The sequence below is a fragment of the Phoca vitulina genome, unplaced genomic scaffold (assembly GCF_004348235.1).
Source record: "Phoca vitulina isolate PV1807 unplaced genomic scaffold, GSC_HSeal_1.0 scaffold9, whole genome shotgun sequence".
NCBI classification, from domain to species: domain Eukaryota; kingdom Metazoa; phylum Chordata; class Mammalia; order Carnivora; family Phocidae; genus Phoca; species Phoca vitulina.
Genome location: NW_022589712.1, coordinates 51,127,588 through 51,148,972, shown reverse-complemented (window position 1 = coordinate 51,148,972; position 21,385 = coordinate 51,127,588). Strand labels below are relative to the sequence as shown.

The 21,385-nt window shown below is 39.7% G+C and overlaps 1 protein-coding gene across 1 annotated transcript in view; it reads left to right on the top strand.

Annotated features, from left to right (window-relative positions):
• LOC116634725 overlaps positions 1 to 21,385 on the top strand; it is a 75,991-nt gene that overhangs the window by 40,420 nt on the left and 14,186 nt on the right. The window contains exons 17-25 of the mRNA XM_032408267.1: positions 1,257 to 1,457; positions 2,435 to 2,556; positions 4,327 to 4,555; positions 7,653 to 7,855; positions 10,341 to 10,496; positions 12,699 to 12,792; positions 13,742 to 13,879; positions 19,756 to 19,913; positions 20,857 to 20,968. Coding sequence (XP_032264158.1) covers positions 1,257 to 1,457; positions 2,435 to 2,556; positions 4,327 to 4,555; positions 7,653 to 7,855; positions 10,341 to 10,496; positions 12,699 to 12,792; positions 13,742 to 13,879; positions 19,756 to 19,913; positions 20,857 to 20,968 — 1,413 coding nt within the window. The remainder of the gene's footprint in view (positions 1 to 1,256; positions 1,458 to 2,434; positions 2,557 to 4,326; positions 4,556 to 7,652; positions 7,856 to 10,340; positions 10,497 to 12,698; positions 12,793 to 13,741; positions 13,880 to 19,755; positions 19,914 to 20,856; positions 20,969 to 21,385) is intronic.

Genomic DNA, 21,385 nt, shown 5'->3' with positions numbered 1-21,385 from the left:
AAATAAAGAGCATCTTTCTCTGAATTCCCACACTGAGAACCCTCTTCAATGGTTACTGGGTTAGTGTCTGGGAGCTTTCTTTGGTTTTTAGAAAAGGTTTGTGACCTCCACTAGAAGAGAAACTCCCTCGATGCCTTTGAGAGTTCTGTACATGAAGCCCTTCCTAATAGAGTCCTGTCTGGGATAAATGCCTTTGTAGTTAGGGGACTTTCACCTCAGCCTTCCATTCTACCACGCCCTATCATTTCTAGGTGAAATTTGGGCAGACTATTAAAGAAAAGGGGTCAGAAATGGAGCTGAGGATAAGAAGAGGGGAGGAGGGTCGCCTGGGTGGCTCAGTCGTTAAGCGTCTGCCTTTGGCTCAGGTCATGATCCTGGGGTCCTGGGATCTAGTCCCGCACCTGCTGAGCAGGGAGCCCGCTTCTCCCTCTCCTTCTGCCTCTCCCCTGCCCCCGGCTTGTGCGCTTGCTCTCTCTCTGTCTCGCTCACTCTCTCTCAAATAAATAAAAATATATATTTTTTAAGATTTTATTTATTTGACAGAGAGAGACACAGCGAGAGAGGGAACACAAGCAGGGGGAGTGGGAGAGGGAGAAGCAGGCTTCCCTCGGAGCAGGGAGCCTGATGCGGGGCTCCATCCCAGGACCCTGGGATCATGACCTGAGCCAAAGGCAGACGCTTAATGACTGAGCCACCCAGGTGCCCCAATAAAAATATTTTTTTAAAAAGAGGGAAGGAAGCCACCTGCCTACCCTTTCTGTCGTTCACTCTCTCAAATAAATAAAAATACTAAAAAAAAAAAAAAAAAAAAAAAAGAGGAGAAGAAGCCACGTGCCTACGTTTGGTGATGGAGTAAAATGGGAGCGGGAGAATGAGTCTTCGGAGAAGGGTGTTGCAGATAAATATATTTGATGAAGTGGCGTTGCATGCACTGTCTCATTGGAACTTATAACTATTAGATGTTATATTATTCATTATATAACCCCCCTTTTATTTGTGGAGAGCAGAGGAAGAGGAGACACAGGCAAAACTAGTGTTCCTTCCTTTGCCCTCCCTACCTCTGGGTTTACTAGTGACCCTTGGGTTGCCCTAGTAATGCAGCTGCCTGCACCAGGCTGGTACCCGGAGGGTCTGAGCCATCTCTCTCCTGTTGATGCTCCAGGGCTTTCCAAAGCATGGGGGATGGGAGGCTCACCTCTCTTTGCTGGAGCCTAGGGCTGCCTCTACTGTTCCCTGACTATAAACCTTATTTGCAGCTTCTTGACTGTTACTTTGAAGCCTACCAGCATGTTCTGGACCCTGAGGAGAGGTTTGCCTTAGCACAAGTGATCACTGACATCATGCACAGGCGCCCAAGGTTTGATTTCAGCCACCCTTACTTCATTAAGGCCTACCGAGATGAATGCACCTGTCTGAGGCTTCACTTGCAGCTCGTGAGGGGCATCCTCAATCAGCACGTAAGTACAATTGGATTTTAAAATATTACATGCGAGGGCGCCTGGGTGGCTCAGTTGGTTGGGCGACTGCCTTCGGCTCAGGTCATGATCCTGGAGTCCCTGGATCGAGTCCCGCATCGGGCTCCCTGCTCGGCAGGGAGCCTGCTTCTCCCTCTGACCCTCCCCCCTCTCATGTGCTCTCTCTCTCTCTCATTCTCTCTGTCTCAAATAAATAAATAAAATCTTTAAAAAAAAAAAAAAATAAAAAAAAAAATAAAATAAAATATTACATGCGAGAAGACGATGGAAAACCCAGGCCAGAACTGAAAAGTGTTTTCCTTTCATTGCGCATTCAGAATCCAGGTTTTCTAGGGCAGCATGTACAGCATGTTTATTTGTAAGCTCATTTGCATCGTTGAATTCCAAGCATAACTATGGTCTTTAAAGGAAGTTTCCAACCCTAATTACATTTAATGGTCCACAAAAAATAGAAAACTTATTTTCACTAGATGATCGAGTTTATTGGTATTGAAAGGAGGATGAAACATACCCCTTTACAAGCCATTAATGTATAAAGTTATGTTTATTATTTTTTTGTGGCTATTTTTAGGACACTGAAGGAAAAAATTACGTGTCTGTCCTCTGGGGGAAAAGCCAGGGGCAGGAAGTAAGCAGGAGATAGACTGTTGCAGTGCATTTACCTTAGACCTGGTTAAAAGTTTTCCCTTGTAGTCCATTATTTGACAGAAAGAAGTTTTCCTATGCCTCTTAAGATTGTCTGAATTTGGTCGCCTTTGCTTTTATTGGCTGACCCTTGGCTCAGACTGAGAGACAGTGTGTCTTCGTGTAAGTGGATCCTCAAAACCGTGTCTGGGTGAAAATTAGTCAAGTAATGAAGGGACGCAAAGGACTGCTGTTCTTCTCATACTAGGGCTCACAATTCACATCCATGGGCAAGTTTAACTTTTCTAATTTTAACTTTTATGCTACATTTTTAGATAGAGTGTCAGCGGGAGTATGTCCAGAGGCTTTGGCAGGAAGGCCGTCCGGATGATAGCAGTAACTTTGGACTTCCCCTTGACATAATTTGCAAACAACTTGTTTCCATCAACAATAGCTGGTATGGTGACATTGTCTTCAGACATTTTACATTTAATCTTTTAGATAAGTTAAGGGTATGGTGTTAAGTTTAAATACTCTTCTATAAAGTACCTCTCAAGTATTTGGGAAGATGAGTGAAGTAGATATAAAAGCCCCAGAAGAGGGATTTTCTTGCATACTCAGTATCCATTTGCTTTGTAAGTAATAAAGAACAGGAGGCTAGAATTAAAGTTATACCACCAGGTGTAGAATCTGTATTCTCTTGAGAAGTTCTATTAAAAAAAAAAAAAAGCAGTTACTCTTAAAATGCCATCAGAGGGTTTAATCAGAGGTGCCACATAAGCCAATGTATATGACACTCGGATGTGCTTAAAAGTTTCTTAAGAAGAAATCTATTTATTCTAGTAAGTGTCACCAAAAAGGTTTCTGCAGACTCACCTTGTGACCCCTACCCCTTTAAGGAGCAAATTAAATTTCCCGAGATCACTCAGAGAAGGTTCATACTTTAAGTCACCCCCTTGACATGTAGTTTGAACCCCCATTCCTTCCCAGCCTTTAAGGGTAGTGAGGGAACCGGCAAGTGGGTGACAAGCCCCGGGCTTATCTTCAAATGGGTAGAGAAATTGTCCAGCTCCTTTCAACATGTAACAAGTATCTGTTGAGCAGCTACAGGCCCCAGGCACTGTGCTAGGAGGTGAGGACACGGTTGTGAACAACAGAGGCATGGCCCCGCACTCCTGTCAAGTGCACACTTTCAGTAGGACATTGCCACACTGGCTATGAAATCCTCCTGGGGACCAGCAGGATGCCGTGGGATTTCCTAGCTTACATTTAACCTTATCCCTTGAGAAAGAGCCCTGGGAGTTCCAGGCACAAGACAGCATGTTCTCCACAGACCTTTTTCAGGACTGATTTCTTCACTGTAATGAGCTTGAGACATCAGCTGTGTGTGTGTGCGGCTGACTATGTATGGCAAGACTCTACTGTTCAGGAAATGGTTTTTTGGCAGAACATGCTAGGATTATATGGATACCAAGACCTGTCAGAATAGTCTCAAAAGCAAATGTTATTTGCTTGATGAGATTCCTTTCTAACCTTAGGGTTGTATTTTTTTAAGATTTAGAACAAAGAAAAACCCATTTGCCTAGGTTTAAGAGGTTATTTATGCTCTTTAGTTCGATGTAGGTAGAAAAAGGCCCTTGACTTGTGCTGTATCCTCTCTTTTCAAAGGAATACTGACAGACAAGCATTTCCTCATTTCTGGTCTCATCCATTTATAAAATAGAACATTCTTATGGCAAACATGAATGATTCTAGCAGTTGTGTACAGAGTTTAAAATTTGTCTCTGTTTATTACCATTTTTGGGGAAAAGGGTAAAGACTCAGGGAAAAAATAGAAACCAATCATGGAAATTATTTGTTTAATATTTTTATTTTTAAGTTATATTTTCAATTTTAAGTTATTTTGTCTTCAAATATTTGACTAAATGCCGATTACTGGAAAGCTTACAGGTTTGCCGTATACAGTTTAAAATCAGATTGGACTTTTAGGAATAAACTCTTACAGCTTCCAATTTTAAAGGGGTTCATGTTAAAGCAAAGAGCATGTTGTATAATCTGGTGGAGTCTGGATGGCCTCTTTGGTCCCTTTGAACTCCCAGTGTTTTATAATGCCCTGGATTATAGCAGCTGTTTTATTGGTTTTAAAAAATGAAAAATTCAAATATCTTTTGAAATAAATTAAGTTCTTCATTGTGTAAAATTGTCATTGATGGATTCTCTTTTTAAGCCCAGCTTTGAAAAACATTTATCTGCTGGAGTTCCACCCTTCCCTGGGTCTCGCATCACTCATCCCCCGATCCCTTGAGTACCTCCTCCGGGAGGCCCGCCACACCTGCAGACCCACATCCGTCAGCAGCCTCACCTTGCTGGAGAGACGTGTGCTGCAGCTGGCCCTGGATGTGTGGCTCACACCAGCCAGGCCCGAGTCCCGGTACAGCACTCAGCTCCAGAGAGATGTAGGTTCTCTGAAGAGGGTCGGGGAGGGGGCGTTCCTTGGCAAAGAGAATGTTTCCACCCAGATGTTACTACTTAGCTTTGTTTTTCTGTTTGGCTCTGTTCCTCCCCTGTTTGGCCAGAGACAGATCATAGTCCTAGGCCTTGCCAACATTTTTATGTAATTCTTTTTTCATTTTTGGTTAAAGTTTCCTCTTTATCAGGATACTGCTACAATTAGAAGGGAGATGTACATAGGTATGTGGGAAATGTTTTTTGGCTTATTTTACATATAAATATATATATATAATATATATATATATTTTAACAACATACATTTTTAATTAAAAGTTATATATTTTATTTCCACTGAGACTCTTCCTGAAATTCCCTCTTTTTGTCCTGAGCTGAGATCTGGTAGAGGAGAGAGAGGGCTAAGTGAGGAGTCAGGGACCTGGACTCAAGTTCAGCCCTGCCATTAATTTCCTGTGTGACTCTAACAGGTCTCTTAGCCTCTCTGAGCTTCCCTTTCCTATTTTCTAACATTATGTTTGTGTATTTGAGGGGAGGGGGGGTGGAAGTGAGCTTGATGGTCTCTAAAGCCCATTTCAACTCTAATGTCCTATGGCTCAAACTGTGGCCTAATGATTTACATGGTATTTGTAGTTAGATTTTAATTCTTTTCTTTTTCTGTTAAGGCTATCACAATTGAGCCTGGGGTTCCAATTTGACCTTACTCTGTGTGGGTACATGCTGAATGATGAAGGAACTTTCAAGGGCCCCAGCTGCCAAAAATATCCCTTCCATGTGTCTGCCTTGGCCTCCTATTCCCTCTTGCCCAAACTAAAATTTTATTTTACTTTAATTAGTTTTAAATTGATCAAAATAATAAGAATTTTAGCAAAAGAAGAAAGCAAAAAAAAAAAAATTACCCTAAATATAATCACTCAAATGCATTCACAATAATTATTTTTTCTGAATTCAAGTCTTCTTCAAATGCATGTTTTACATAGTTATAATCATATCCTTCATATCCTATCCCCTGTTTTCCTCAGTTAACATTGTATTATATATTTTTCCATATTGCTAACTAGTCTTTATACTCAACCTTTATGAGTATAATTCCCTTAAGGGATGAATCATAACTTATCCAACTATTTCCCTATTGTTGGACATTCAAGTAGTTCCTAATTTTTCATTATTATTTAAAATGTTATGAGGTACATCTCCATGCTTACAGATTTTTCCATATTTTAAATCAATTCCTTTCAATACATTCTTAGAAGTGAAATTACTGAAACAAAGTTTAAGTCTTTGGATGCAAGTTGGCATATTGAAATGCCACCAATAATTTATAAGAGTACCAATTATACTACATTGTACAGTATTAGGTATAAGTATATAATGTCTATATATATTTATATAAAAATAAATAAATCTCTCTCTATATATAACAGTTGGCATTGCAGTGTTAATTTTCATTTCCTTGGTATTTGTTGAGACTAAATATCCTTCTAAATGTCTTGTTACAAGCTGTATTTTTTGTGACTCTTCTGTTCTTTCCCTTTATCTCTTAGAATCCTAATGCCATTCCTATCCACTTACATGAGCTCTCTTAAATGAAAACTTTAACCCTTTTGTCTACCATATTTTCTGCAATATTTCTCCCAATTTGTCTTTTTATTTTTTAACTTTATTTTCATATAGTAAAATCTGTTGATCTTTTTCTTTGTGATTTCTTCTATCTTCCTAAATCCAGAAAGCAAATCTTTTCCCACATGTTTTATGTCTTACTTTTTTATAATTTCTTAAGGCTTTGATTTCATTTTAAAAATATTTAACTTCTTTAGTATTCTACCTGGAGAGAGAGAGAGAGAGAGAGGAGGGTATGAAGTGTGGCTCAAAATTGAATTTTTTCCAAAATTACCAGTCATGTATCTTACTACCACTTATTGCAGATTCTTTTCACATTGTATTATGGTACCAGATCTTTTAAATGTACTTTAAATTCTCTTATAACTCATAGTGAATATTTGAGATACTTGTCTAGTTTCCCATTGATGTCATGCCAGTTTTAATTATTCTTATTTTCAAAATGTGTTCAAATTTGTAGCCAGAAATGATAAATCCTCAGATTAACCTTTTGTATTAGGCCGAAAAATGGGGCAGGTATTGCCCTCAGAAGACATGCAGAAATTAGTTTAATACATTTCTTTATCATTTGGAAGACTTCAAGGATCGAGAAATTGCATCTTCGAGTAGAACAAGCCTATGTAGATAAGTGGACAGATAAGGGAGCTTGTGCACCCCCAAGGAGCCAAGCCAGGAAAGGCAGATGGGAGGGGGGGGGCCCAAAACTGGGTCCTTGCTGGGAGTAAGTGAAAGGGTAGCAGAGATGTCAGAGCAGAGGAGCTGACCATGGCAGGAGGGAGTTAAAGAACAATGAGGTTATTTAAAAAATTGCCCAGGGCTGGCTCTTCCACGAGGAGCACTGTAAAGGCAGTTTAGCATACTGTAAAACTACTGAACTTGGAATTAGGAAGCGTAAGTTTACTCTTGGTACTGCTGTGTGACCTTGGAAAGTTTCAGTGTTGCTTCAGATTTCTCACCGATGAAATGGAAATCATGGCGTCCGTGATTCCTATTTCATGGGGATCTTGTGAAGATAGAAATGAGGTAATGTATGTGAAAACACTTTGAAATTTTGAAACTGCAGTTAGAAGAGTTTATAGGAAATTATTATTATTATTGGCCTCTAAAATACTTGGAAAATATCAGGGACTTCTTCGATTCTTTATTTTGGCTTAAAATATTTATAATAATGATAACAGCAAATACTATGTACCAGGCACTTTTGTATGTATTAACTCACTTAACTCTCTCAACAATCCTATTAGGTAATTTTTATCTACTTGTTCCTCTTAGCTACTGTGACTATTCTTATCCCCCCTTTACAGATGAGGAAAATGAGAGATAGCAAAATTTCACAGTTTATAAGCAGCAGAGCTAGGACTTGAACCCAGGAAATCTGGATCCAGAGGCTGTGCCACCGAGAGTGTTTTTCTTAATATGTGAACTTTCTTTTTTTTAGATTTTAAAAAGTGCTTTGTTTTCTTTCAGCTGTTTTCAGATAAAGTAATGGGAGATCCCTTTCTCCTAGAAGAGATAGGTCTGCTCGCACTCAAGTCTGCAGCAGACAAAGGAGAGAACCAAAGCCAAGATTCTCCTGTGCTGCTCCTGGAGACGTTTTCCAAACTTCTAGAACTTCTGACCCTCCGCCACCGGCTGATAGAAATGAGTCTGGAGAGTGTACATTTAGCTCGGTCAGTAGGGGGACTGAGGATCCAGATGGGGGAGAACAGACCACAGGTTTCCCCGTCTACAGGTCTTGTTCCCTCTGTGCCCCAGGGCAGCCAGAGTGAGCTTTCTAACTGGCTGAAATGACCACCTTGCTCCCTTGTTCCTTCTCCACACAAGCCTCCCTACGTGCCTCTCTGACCACTCAGCGAGGCTAGGCCCTCCTCTTGGCACCCGGGCTTCCTCTCCATTCGGTACATTACCTTTCAGTTAAATGCTTGATACTGGTTTATCAGTTTTCCTGCTGGTGTCAGCTCACTGATTGCAAAAACACTGTCCATGTTGTTTCCTGGGGTGTCCCATCACCTGGTATGAGGCCTGACCTACACGGTCGCTCTGAATATTTACTGGATTTGCTCTTAACTACGATGAAGTTGAATAGCAGAGCAGAAGCAGTAGAGGACTAGAGAGAGGAGGGGAGGAGTCAGTGACAGTATTCAGGCCTGACAGAGGTTTGGAAGGCTCAACAGGTAGGGAGAGACAGAGAGATTGAACAGTTAGGTTTTAGGTATGAATGTGAGGTGATGGGAAGACATCCAAGTGGACATGTTCTAGAAGCAGGAAAGATGTGGAATTAAAGGGTCAGTTGCAAATATGTATGAGTTCTGTTATGTTCTAGTCCTCATGAGAGGCCCTAAAGACCTAAAGGGCCCAATCATCTACCACCAACCATTACCGAGAGTCTGCTATGGTTAGGGTCTGTCCTGGGGACTTGATGTGTATTCATTCATTTAATTTCCAGAATATCCTTAAGAGGATCCTTACTAATATTTTACCAGCAAGGAAGTAGAGGCTCAGAAGGTTAAGTTATTTGCCTAAGATCACATAACTAGAAAGTAGTAGAAGCAGAATTCAAACTGAGTTAAGATATTTATTAACTTTTATGATACTACCTCCCCATAATTTTTGATCCTTGTTCTCAGGGAGCTCATTAAAAGTTAGTTCTACTACAGTTTAATATGATATTTTATTTTATTTTATTTTATTTTTTTAAAGATTTTATTTATTTATTTGAGACAGAGAGAATGAGAGAGAGAGAGCACATGAGATGGGGGAGGGTCAGAGGGAGAAGCAGGCTCCCTGCCGAGCAGGGAGCCCGATGCGGGACTCGATCCAGGGACTCCAGGATCATGACCTGAGCCGAAGGCAGTCGCCTAACCAACTGAGCCACCCAGGCGCCCTAATATGATATTTTAGTCATACAACCAAAATACTATGGGAACTCAGAAAATGGAGCATTTCATTCTCTGTAAGTGGATCAAGGGAAGCTTCATAAAAGAGGCACTGTTGAGGGATGAACTGTGTCCCCTGGCAGGTTTATATGTTCAAGTCCTAATCCTCAGTGCCTCAAAATGTGACCCCATTTGAAGGTAGCGTCTTTACAGAGGAATGAAATGATTAGGGTGGGCCCTCATCCAATATGACTGGTGTTCTTATAAGAGGAGGAAACTTGGACACAGATACATCAGAAGAAAGATGATGGGAAGACACAGGCAGAAGACAGCCATCTATAAGCCAAGGAGAGAGGCCTGGAACAGATCCTTCCCTCATGGCCCTCAGAAGGAACCAACCCTACCAACACCTTGATCCCAGACTTCTAGGCTCCAGAACTGTGAGACAAATTTCTGTTTATGGTACTTTGTTACAGGAACCTAGCAAACTAACAGAGGTGCCACTTGAATTCAGCCTTAATGTACCAACTTCTCAAAATGGAGAAATATGTTAGAGAATGTGGGTGTGAGAGGAGGGGTGGGGGGAAGACATTCTAGACTCTTAAGGCTGAAATGCCAGAGGGGCATCTGAATGGAGCCTTGCTACAAGCCATGTAAATGTGGGAGCAGAGCTCAGATTTGGGACAAGACAGAGATAGGGCCACAGGTTCTTATAATAGGGGGTGATCATTAGGGCTCAGGGTTGGAAGATGAACACCCCAAGGAGGGGACAGAGAAGATAAGAAGAAGACCAGGTTTGGAACCCCAGGAAATACTAGGATTTGAAAATAAAGAGGAAGAGAAGCCAATGAAGACTGAGAGATAGTGGTCATGAGGCAGGAACATGGAGATCCTGGATCCAAGAGAACAAAGATGTTCCTCAAAGAGAGGATGAGGCCAGCTGCAAAGAGCTCTGAGAGAAAATAGCCTTGTATTGAAAGCAGTATTGGTGACCCCATGAGCACTCTGAGGACAAAAGTCAGCTTGCAGGAAATGAGAGTTGAGGAAGTACCCAAGCACATCTCCTACTTTAACTTCTATATTTAACCGTCTGTCATAATGTAGAGTGGATGCAAGACCTTTGTGACTCATTCACTTTATACTGGACTTGGCTTACTCTTGTTTTGACTTTTGCTTTTGTGCTTATTCAGATTTTTTGGGTTTTCTTACCACTTACTTTTCTTTTAGTGGAAAATAATAGTAAATGCTCTTGGTTCTTTATCTACCCCCCCCCTTTTAGTCTCTATAAGGAATTGGCATGGGAGATGGGTTTTGAAGAGTTCCATTTGTATCTGAGACCTGTTCACTTTGAATTTGCACCACTCAAAGAAAAAGTGGACCGTCCATCTCCTGTCTTTATCACCTCTCTGCTGAAGGACAGTGATCAAGTAGACAGGTGAGCCTTGAAAAGTTCAAAGTAAAAATAATGTAGTGGTAGAATGAACAGCCAGTGAAAAATAATTTCTATCACCACTGGACACACAAATACAATTTTATATCTGAATTCCCTCTCTTATATTCTATCTGCCATGATGCCATTTCTTTTTTTCTTTTTCTTTTTCTTTTTTTTTCTTTCTTTTTTTACTTTACTAAGGGCGGGGGAGAGATCTCAATGAAGGGGGATAATTGAATTTAAAAACACTGATTAATGGAACAACTGGATCAGAGAGCTCAAGTGAGATAGAATCACAGGCTCAGCCACTGCCCAGGTTGACCGTGTTGCTTCTGGGTAGAAAGGGGTATGAGGGTTTGTCTCATAGGGCAAGAACCATGGATCAGAAGTCCAGATCGCTTCTCCCACTTCCCCTGGGACCAGGAAGAAGTCAGTCAAATTTTTTGAGCCCCTGTTTCCTTGAAACTCTAATATAATGTACGAATCTAACGTGTATGGCAATATCTCAGTCACTCTTTTGTTGGCCAGCAGCAGAAGCAGACTCAAAGCAGTGAAACTTCTTCATGCCCCATAGGTTCAGCCCATTGCTGGAAAGAAAACACTCTTACTAGTAACAGATCATGAGTCTACTTAGTCAGGGAAAGGAATCTTTTTCCTCTGTGCAGAGTCAGCCTTTGTTGTGTGCTGAGGAGAAACTTCCGTCTCCCTCTTCTTTCCTTCTCTTCTAGTCTGCCCTTCCCCTGAGGGTCCGAGCTCTGTCCCTGGAGATTCCTGGTACTGGCCCCACCCCAAGGAAAACAAAGATGACTCCAAGGAGGAAAAATCCCCTTTGTTTTGCTAGTGTGGATCAGTGCTCAAAATGTAACTTTGATGTGTTAATATGTTAAAGGACTCCTCTCTTCTCCAAAGAGACTGTGGGCTGAAATGGAGGTTAGGATGATAGAATATGGTATCCCAGAATTTCTCAACCTTGGCATTATTGAAATTTGGAACTGGATAACCCTTTCTTCTAGGGGGCTGTCCTGTGCAGCAGAGGTTGTTTATCAGCATCCCTGACCACTACCTCCCAGATGCCAGTAATAGGCCTTCTCCTCCCCGATTGTAACAATCACAAATGTCTCCAGACATTGCCAAATGTCCCCCGGAGGCAAAATATTTCCTGCTCTATCCTGTCGCACTAGCTAAACCAAAAAGAGAATTTATCATAAGGATATAGAGATGTCTCACAGAAACTAAAGGCAGGAAGTATGATTGGGCCTCAGATGAGGCTAGTTAGGTCTCCAGCCTGGAGCCAAGCTATGCTCTGGCTGTTCAAGGCCTCCTGCTGGAGCTGGTATTCTGCACTGATGTAAAATAGGGCATATTTTTGTTCAAATGGAATCAACCAATCAGCACAAAGTGCCCAAATGATCTGTGACCTGGTCAAGCTGTGATTGATTCTCCCAACAATGATCCAACAATCCTGTAAGATCTGGGGAGCCTTCTGAATTACCAGGGGAAGGTTTATGCATCCAAGGATCTTGTCTCTTGAGTTTGCATTTATTTTATGTATGTTAATTCCTTAAAGTTGCCACTTTGGAGTGCTGTTATAACAACAACATATATCAAACATGAGCATAGTGGCTTACATTTTAAAAAGCACATTCATGCATATTATCCCATTTAATATTTGCCTTAACCCTATGAGATAGGTGATATCTCCCATTTACAGATGAAGAAACCAAGATTCATAGATATTAAATTACTTGACCAAGTCTCATAAGTATGGACAAAGGACTATATCCCAAGGCATAAACATGGTTGCAAAGAACATTTAAATAATTATTGGGGCAATGGAAGAGAGAAAGAACTGGACAGCTTTTAGGGAGTGGATAAAAGGGTTTGAGTCAGTGAAGAGCCTGAGGACATGAGGTCAAAGGTACAAAGAGAAACAGGATAAAACAGTGGAATGGTGATCAAGAGAAAAAGAATTTGGAGTCAGTGGTCACCACAAGGAAACTGCAAGGAGATCAAGTCCAATAAGGATTAAAAAGACCCCAGAGCCCTTCAGTCTTTGGGCAGAAATATCAAGTCTTGTGTAACATCTGTACTTGGTATTATTGCTGATGTCTCAGAGCTGATCACATATGGTTTGGTCCCATCAGAATGGGCATCTCTTGACTAACGCCATGGTACAACAGAACAATGTCATGTTTCTTCTTGCAGATATTCTCCTACTACTCTTGTCTTAGCCATCTCTGAGGTGGATGATAACCAGGTTGGCAAGTTTAGCTTTTATACAAAGGAAGCCATCCTTAAGGTAAATTATTTTTTTTTAAAGAAAACTAAAGTAAAATTAAGCAATTTGCTCATGTATTTCTTTACAAATCATCATATTTAATTCATACATTTGGCTCCCATGTAGAAGAAAAGCTTCCAACTTCATAAATAATGATGATAGCCTTGTCTTATTTGTTGTGCATATTGGTCTGGTTTGAAACATAGAGCCTGCAACACCCTTGCAATAACTTCTGTTAGGTTTTAAAAGGAAGCACTTGTAGTGAACCATCTTTGTACCAAGTTTTTAAAACATGCACCTATTATTGGAGCTTTTATCTGATCTTCTTAAACTTGGTACTGTTATTTTCCCTTTCCACTCAGATGAATCTCTTTGCTTCTGTGTGTGTATGTATAGGTTTGTATTTGTGTATTTTTTATTTTTTAAATTTATTTATATATATATTTTTAAGATCTTATTTACTTGAGAGAGAGTCGGAAAAAGTACGAGCAGGGGGAGGGACAGAAGGAGAGGGACAAGCAGACTCCCTGCTGAGTGTGGAGCCCACTTCGGGACTCAGTCCCAGGACCCTGAGATCATGACCTGAGCTGGAGTCCGATGCTTAACTGACTGAGTCACCAAGGCACCCCTGTGTGTTTATTTTTTAAACATTGATCTAATCTTGGCAGTTTTAAAAGGCTGCCACTGAGCACGTTTGCTAGTTCATCAGAGCCAACTCATCCTTTTCTGACCAGAAACCTGTTGGTGTCCAGCTACAGAGCAAATCAGGCCTGGAGGGTGCCTTCCGGGATGAAATGGTGCTTAGAGAGAGACCAGATTCAGTCCTGTGGCTGAGGAGCAAGGATCTCAGCTCATCCTGCAGTTTGATTCATATGTTTACATGTTAAATAAGTGGTGATCTGAAATCCTCAACTTCATCTCTTTCTTTCTGGCAGAAATTCCTAATATCTTTCACATTTTCTTCCTTTAGCTCTTATTCCATTCAGGAGTGGAAAATATGCAAGTGACCCTTGCATGCCAAGCGGCTCAGAAAAATGCCTTGATGGTGGCTGTCCAACAGGCATCCTTCTATCACACGCCCTGGTGGGGCTGTCCTGCTGATGTGAAGGTCAGCCTATAAGATAGAGAAACCTGAGGCATGTTACCACTATGACAGCTGATGCCAGGCTACCCATACCGCCCCTTCTTCCCTTTAGCCTGCCCCCTCTCTCCTACCTTCTTTCCTTCCTCCCCTTCCCCTTCCTTCCTTCTCTTTCTTCCTTCTTTCCCTTCTCTTTTATCATTTTATCTTGTTTCCTTCCCTCCTTCCTTCCTTTCCTAGTGTGAAGTCAACACATGACCAAATCCTTACTGGGTCTCTTAATTTTTAGTGATTTGCTAACAATTTTTTCTTTGTATGTAACTCTATAATATTGGCTAGCTAGAATCAGCCAGTAGAAAATATCGTGTTCTTCCACCTCTACCCTTTGTAGATAAATGATTTTATCGTTTTCTGTTTTATTCTTCCTGCATTTCTTTTTGCAAAAGTAAATGGAGACATTTGTCCCTTCTTTCTTCTGCAAAAGGTTACACATAACGTATAACACTTTTCCCCCCAGATTTCTTTGGTTGTTATTGAGATATAATTCACATAACATAAAATTTACCCCTTTAAAGTATATAATTCACAAGATCTTGTAACCATCACCACTATCTAATTCCAGATCATTTTCATCACTTTCAAAGGAAATCTTGTACCCATTAGCAGTCACTCCCCATTCCACCCCCTTTCCTCAGCCCCTAGCAAATAGTAATCTACTTTCTGGCTCTATAGATTTGCCTATTCTGGACATTTCACATAAATGGGATCATTCAACAAATGGCCTTTTGTATCTGGATTTTTTCACTTAGCATGTTTCCAAGTTTCATCCATGTTGTAGCATGTATCAGTACTTTCATTCCTTTTTATTGGTGAGTAATATTTCATTATATAGATAGACCACATTTTGTTTATCCATTCATCAGCTGACAGATATTGGGTTGTTTTTACGTTTTGGCTATTATGAATAATGCTGCTATGAACATTCATGTGCAGGTTTTTCCAAGGATATATGTTTGTTTGTTTTTTTTTAAAGATTTTATCTTTTGACAGAGAGAGAGCAAGAGAGGGAACACAAGCAGGGGGAGTGGGAGAGGGAGAAGCAGGCTCCCCGCGGAGCAAGGAGCCCGATGCGGGGCTCGATCCCAGGACCCTGGGATCATGACCTGAGCTGAAGGCAGATGCTTAACGACTGAGCCACCCAGGCGCCCAAGGACATATGTTTTGAGTTTTGCTAACCCTTGTTAATGTCTCTTTTTTATTTTAGCCCTCCTATTGGGAGTAAAATGGTATCTTATTGTGGTTTTGATTTGCATTCTCTAATTATTAATGACATTGAACATCTTTTCATGTGCTTATTGGCCATTTATATGTCTTCATTAGAGAAATTTCTATTCAAATTCTTTGCCCTTTGTATAAAATAAAATTTGTCTTTTCATTATTTAATTATAAGAGTTATTTATGTATTCTGAATACAAGTATCAGTATATGTATAATTATCAAGTACATGGTTTGCAAATATTTTCTCCCATTCTGAGGGTCATCTTCTCACTTTCTTGAAGGTATCCTTTGGCCAGAAGGTTTTCATTTTGATGAGGCCAATTCATCTGGTCTTTCTTTTGTCATTAATTCTTTTGGTGTCATATTTAAGAAATCGTTGCTGAATCCAAAGTCACAAAGATCTACTTCTCTGTTTTCTTCTGAGAGTTTTGTAGTTTTAGCTCTTGCATTTAGGTCTATGTCCATTTATGGTTAATTTTTGTGTGTAGTATGAAGAAAGGGTCTAACCTCATTCCTTGACATGTGGTGTGCTGTCCCAGCACCATTTGTTGAAAAAACTCATCTTTCCCCATTGAATTGTCTTGACACGTATGTCAAAAATCAATTGACCATGAATGTAAGAGTGTATTTCCTGACCCTGAATTCTATTCCATTGTTCTATATGTCTATTATTTTTATGTTAGTACCCCTGCTGTTTTGATTACTGTAGAGTTGTGTTAAGTTTTGAAATTAAGAAGTATGAGTTCTCCAACTTTGTTCTTCTTTTTCAAGATTGCTTTAGCTATTTTGAGTCCCTTGCATTTTCATATTAATTTTAGGATCAGCTTGTCAATTTCTGCACACACACACACACACACACACACACACAAAACAACATTTGAGATTTTGACAGGGATTGCATTGAATCTATAGATCAGTTTGGATACTATTGCCATCTTAATTCTTCTGATCCATGAGCATGGATGTCTTTCTATTTATGTCTTTAATTTCTTTCAACAGTATTTTGTAGTCTTCAGTGTACAAGTTCTGTACTTCTTTTGTTAAATTAATTCCAAAATATTTTTTCTTTTTATTATGTTATTATAAATGGAATTGTTTTCTTAATTTCATTTTCAAAATGTTTATTGCTAATGTATAGAAATACAATTGATTTTTGTATCTTGTATCCTGCCACCTTACTAAACTAGTTTATTAGTTTTAATAGTTTACTTGTATGTATGTATTCCTTGGGATTTTTAAAAAAGATTTTATTTATTTGAGAGAGAGAGAAAGAGAGCACAAGCAGTAGGGGGAGGGACAGAGGGAGAGGTAGAAGCAGACTCCCCACTAAGCAGGGAGACTGACACAGGGCTCAGTCCCAGGACCCTGAGATCATGACCTGAGCTGAAGGCAGACGCTTAACCGACTGAGCCACCCAGGCATTCCTCCTTAGGACTTTTTATACACAAGATCATGTCATCTGCAAATAGAAATACTTTCACTTCTTCCTCTCTAATCTAGATGCCTTTTCTTTCATTTTCTTGCCTAATTGCCCTAACTAGACCTTCCAGTACAAGGCTGAATAGAAATGGCAAGAGTGGGTATTATTATCTTATTCCTGATCTTAGGGAGAAAGCTTTCAATCTTTTACCACTAATTATGATGTTAATTATGGGTTTTTCATAGATGCTTTTTATAGGTTGAGGACATTTCTCTCTATTCCTAGTTTGTTGAATGATTTTATCATGAAAGGGGTTTGGATTTTATTTACATATACTCTTTTGGACTTTGTTTTTTCACTTAACAGTATATCCTGAAAATCACTCCACATCAGTTCATAGAGATTTTCCCCCACTTTTTTAAACAACAGTATAGTTCTCATGTGTATGTATGTTCACCAGTAAAATTAAACATGGTTTTAGGAAATCAACTTTCCAGGTGGCCTTTTAACATTAAGTCTTATAGATTCTCTACAGCTCACCATATTTACCCCTTATCACATTTCTCAACCTCTATTTATCTATTTCTACTCTTCATGTTAATAGGAGAATCCAAATTTATGAGTATGGCAAGAATACTCATTCCTCGCTTCTACTGCCAAATAGTAATTCCCATAGAAATTAAATACTGAAGTAGAAAATAAGGATAGAGTGAGTTATATTGATTTTTTTAAATCTCAACCCCCGAAATCTTAATTCAGTACCTCCTATAAGTTAGGCTCATCAGATAATACTGAGGCACAATTCCTGCTCCTGAGGAACTTACAGACCAGGGTATATAAGGGGGACAGGCTCACAAGTGGTTTAAGCACAAGGCATAAAAGAGGTTCAACAAGCTATAGAAGGAATTTAAAGAAAAGAAAGGTCACATCTGGGAAACTAGGAAGGGCAGCACAGAGAAGGGGCATTTGGGAAAACCTGAAGGATGAGCTTTTTGACAGGCAGAAAGAAGAGCTTTCAGATAACTCAGGCTTGGGAACAAGAAAGGGCAGATGGGTACTAGATAAAAATGAGGAGTCCAGCTTGACCACCACTGGTGATTTTCATACATAGTTGACATAAGGAATTCTTTATTCAAGTACCTTAATCTTATAAAGAATACTAATTATATAAAACAGATATAAGTGGGGCTATTCTTGTTAAAATGGAGAGTGAGAGGATTATAAGTCCCTAAGATCCATTCAAAAAGCAAATGTTGAAAGTCGCTAGATTGGAGCACAGGGCAGGAATAGGAAGACATTAGGGTTACATATATTTACATATATGTAATATATATGTATTATGTACATATATTTACATATATATGAACGAATATGTGAATATATATAGTAATATATGAATATCTAGTAATGTGTGTGAATATATAGAAATAATGTGTGAATGTGTGTGTGTTTATATGCTCTCCTACAAGGGTGGGACAAGATGAGGACTGATGGTATAATAAGGAGGAATAAATGATGGAGACAATGAAAGGGAACAAGAGGAAATGAGGGAAGGGAGGAGGGACGGAAAGAGATGAGAGACAGGGAGAGAACAAAATTGTGCACTGCTATCAAACCGAAGGAGAGGAATGTTTCAGGAAGAAATGAGTCACCAAAGAAGATGTACAGATGGTAAATAAGCACATAAAAAGGTGTTTAACACCTTTTTAGTTATTAGAGAAGTTAGAGTTGTTAGGGAAATGCAAATTAAAACCCCAGTGAGACACTACTGCACACCCATTAAAATTTAAAGGACTGGTTAAAATTTAAAAGACTGACCATTTTGAGTGTTGGCAGAGATGTGGAAGATCTGGAACTCTCATATACTGCTGAAGGGAATGCAAAATGGTCAATCACTTTGGAAGACATTTTGACAGTTTCTTAAAAAGTTAAACATACACTTACCAGGATTCCGCTCCTAGGTATTTATCCAAGAGAAATGAAAACATATGTTCATACAGAAACATACACAGATGTTTATAGCAGCTTTATTTAAAATAGCCAAGACCTGGAAAGAACCCAAATGTCCCTCACCAAGTGAACAGATAAACAAATTGTGGTATATCCATATAATGGAATACTACTCAGCAATACAAACAAATGAATTATTGAGATACACAACAATATGGATGAAGCCATACAAAAAAGAATACGTACTGCATGACTCCATTTATATAAAATTCTAGGAAATGCATTCTAATCTATAGTCAGAGAAAGCAGAGAACAGTGGGTTGCTTGAGAAAGGGGGCTGGATGGATGGGATGGTCATTCTGATTGCAGTGATGATTTCGTAGTTGTATACACATGCCAAAACTTATCTAATTGTACACTTTAAATATGTGTTGTTTATTAAACGTCAGTTATATCTCAGTAAAGCTACTGTTTTTAAAAGAAGAGGAAAAAAGAATAAGAAGTTGAAAGTTGATAGAGTTAAATGTGGAGGGAAGAACCAGAAGAGCAGGGATTAGAATGAGGCCATTTGACATTCTCAAAAGCTCATTGCTGACTGAGACAGCAGTTCTAATGGGGTTGAAAGCAAGACTTACTTGAAAGCAAGGCTGTCAGAGTGAAGGAGTGAGAGGGTGATAGAAGGATAGAAGCAGTGTGCATTTATTGCTCCTGTATCAGTCCATCTAGGCTGCCACAACATAATACCATAGGAAGTTTTGCTTCCACATTCTCTCACTCCCCCGCCCTTTATCATTACCTTGTTCATGGCAGCATATATAGCCTACCTCCATTGCTTAGGCTGAACCACAGTGGGTACCCTGCCTCAGTTTCTCAGACCTTGCAGCCATGAAGTCCATCAGCAGTATTTCTTGAGAGGCCACTCTATTCAGAGCATGCCAACTAGCTATCTTGTAGAATAGAGAATTTTTTTCAGGGTAATTTAGACAACTGTACTTTATTGTAGAAATAGTTACACTTACTGCCTCACTCCCATATTGTGCAAAATCTCTCTTCCCTTCCCTCTTGTACCCTGTCCTCTCCTCCCCTCTGTTACCCTTCTCCTCTCTTTCTTCCACTCCAATCCATCCGGACCCCACATACTTAAGCATTTTACGTGTATTTGCGGTCAGTTGCAACTGTGAGATCATTTTGCGGCCAGTACTACAGGACTTACAAATCCAACAAATTTAATTCACTTTGGTTTAAAACATTTTAGGAAATAACTTCAGATCTGAGAAATTATGGTGGAATGGGTCCAGCCAGAAGAAGAAATTCCAGAATTGTGAATGGCATAGAGAACTTACTGTTAGCCCCAACTCCAAAAGTGCCAGACACCCTTACTCATCCTTCAGAAAGATTCCAGCCTACCAAAAGGTACTACCCTAGGGGTTTGTTTAAAATAACAAAAGTGTCCTCTTTTAAATCAATTAATAACAGATTGTGGGATTGAAAGATGCCTAAATTCCCAAAGTGACCAGCATGTGTTTAATTTTTAAGACCTTGTATGAAGACAGAACACAAGGAAGAAGAATATGGGCCTCTCCAAATTTTCCATGTTTATCTTAGACTGAAAAGCACGGAACTACCCCTCACTATTCTAACAAGTGTTTTATCAATGCTTAGGATAATAAGGTGCTGCATTATCAGAGAGCTAGAGCCTCTACAGAGAGATGGCTCTAAATCAGGAATGTCCTATAATGTCCTGATCTCTCTATCATGACAGAGAAAGGAGATATTTGTATTCTATAATAAATATTCTGAGTATTTCCAATGATAGTTTAATTTAATTCTGGCAAATTTAAAATGTAAAAAAAAAAAAAAACCAAACAAGCAAAACTACTCTACTATCCAAGATGTCATCAGTCTGACATATGGCCAGAGTTCAAATACCCTAAGTTCACATTCCCAACATGTGGATGGAAGATTTAAGACCAATATGTCTAGTCAAGAGGACCCTTGTGTGGCTACTTCAGTCCAGGAACCCCTGCAGTAGAGGCCAGGAGGGCACAAAGGGACCTGGGTAGTATAAACACTGAACCAGGCTCTGAAGTTCGGGACAAAGGAGGGACTGCTGATACATGCTCTAGGCACATGGGGGCCACAAGAAGGGCGGTGACACATCAGCATCCCTAGTGAATATAATCAGAAACATCTGAAGAAGATGAGAACCATGGAGACAGAGCCACCTGCTCTCCTTTTGTGATGCCTAATACTCAGCCCCAGGTTTCCTGTCCTCCAGGGAGCTCTTGTGTTGTCTTTTTATTATATGTACACTTACTTCCTGCCTTGGGCTCAGATGTCTCTGTTCACTTGTCAGGGCTCCAGAGGCTTTTGTGTCTATTCAACTAGAAAAGGTGGGGCTGCGGGACATGATGCTGAACACCTTCCTCCTCAGGAAACAAACCATGGCCGACAGAATGAAGAGCCTTGTGAGTTTAGTGAGAAGGGCTCCCTAAAGCTCTCATTATCTTTTACATTTGAGCAAATAAAAATTCTTAACTTGTAATCTGTTGCTTTCAGCCTATTTGGATAGGACTATTGAAAATATAAAGAACTGTAAAAGGGAATTCAATAAGAAATAGAAAGGAAGTAATTCAAGCTAATTGCAGTCTAGTTTTAAAAATATGCACTTTTTTTCCAAGACCACATTTTATTTTGTCACTTTCTAAATGGAACTAGTTTTAGCACCTGCTCTGGAACATTAGCCCACTCTTGAGTGACCCACAGATGTTCAGGGGGTTTAGACAAGGTGAGCAAGGGCTCTTACTATCTAATTCATGTGTTATCTGATTATCCAGATATTAATGACATGTTTCTATTTAAGGATTTTATACTAACCCAATCTG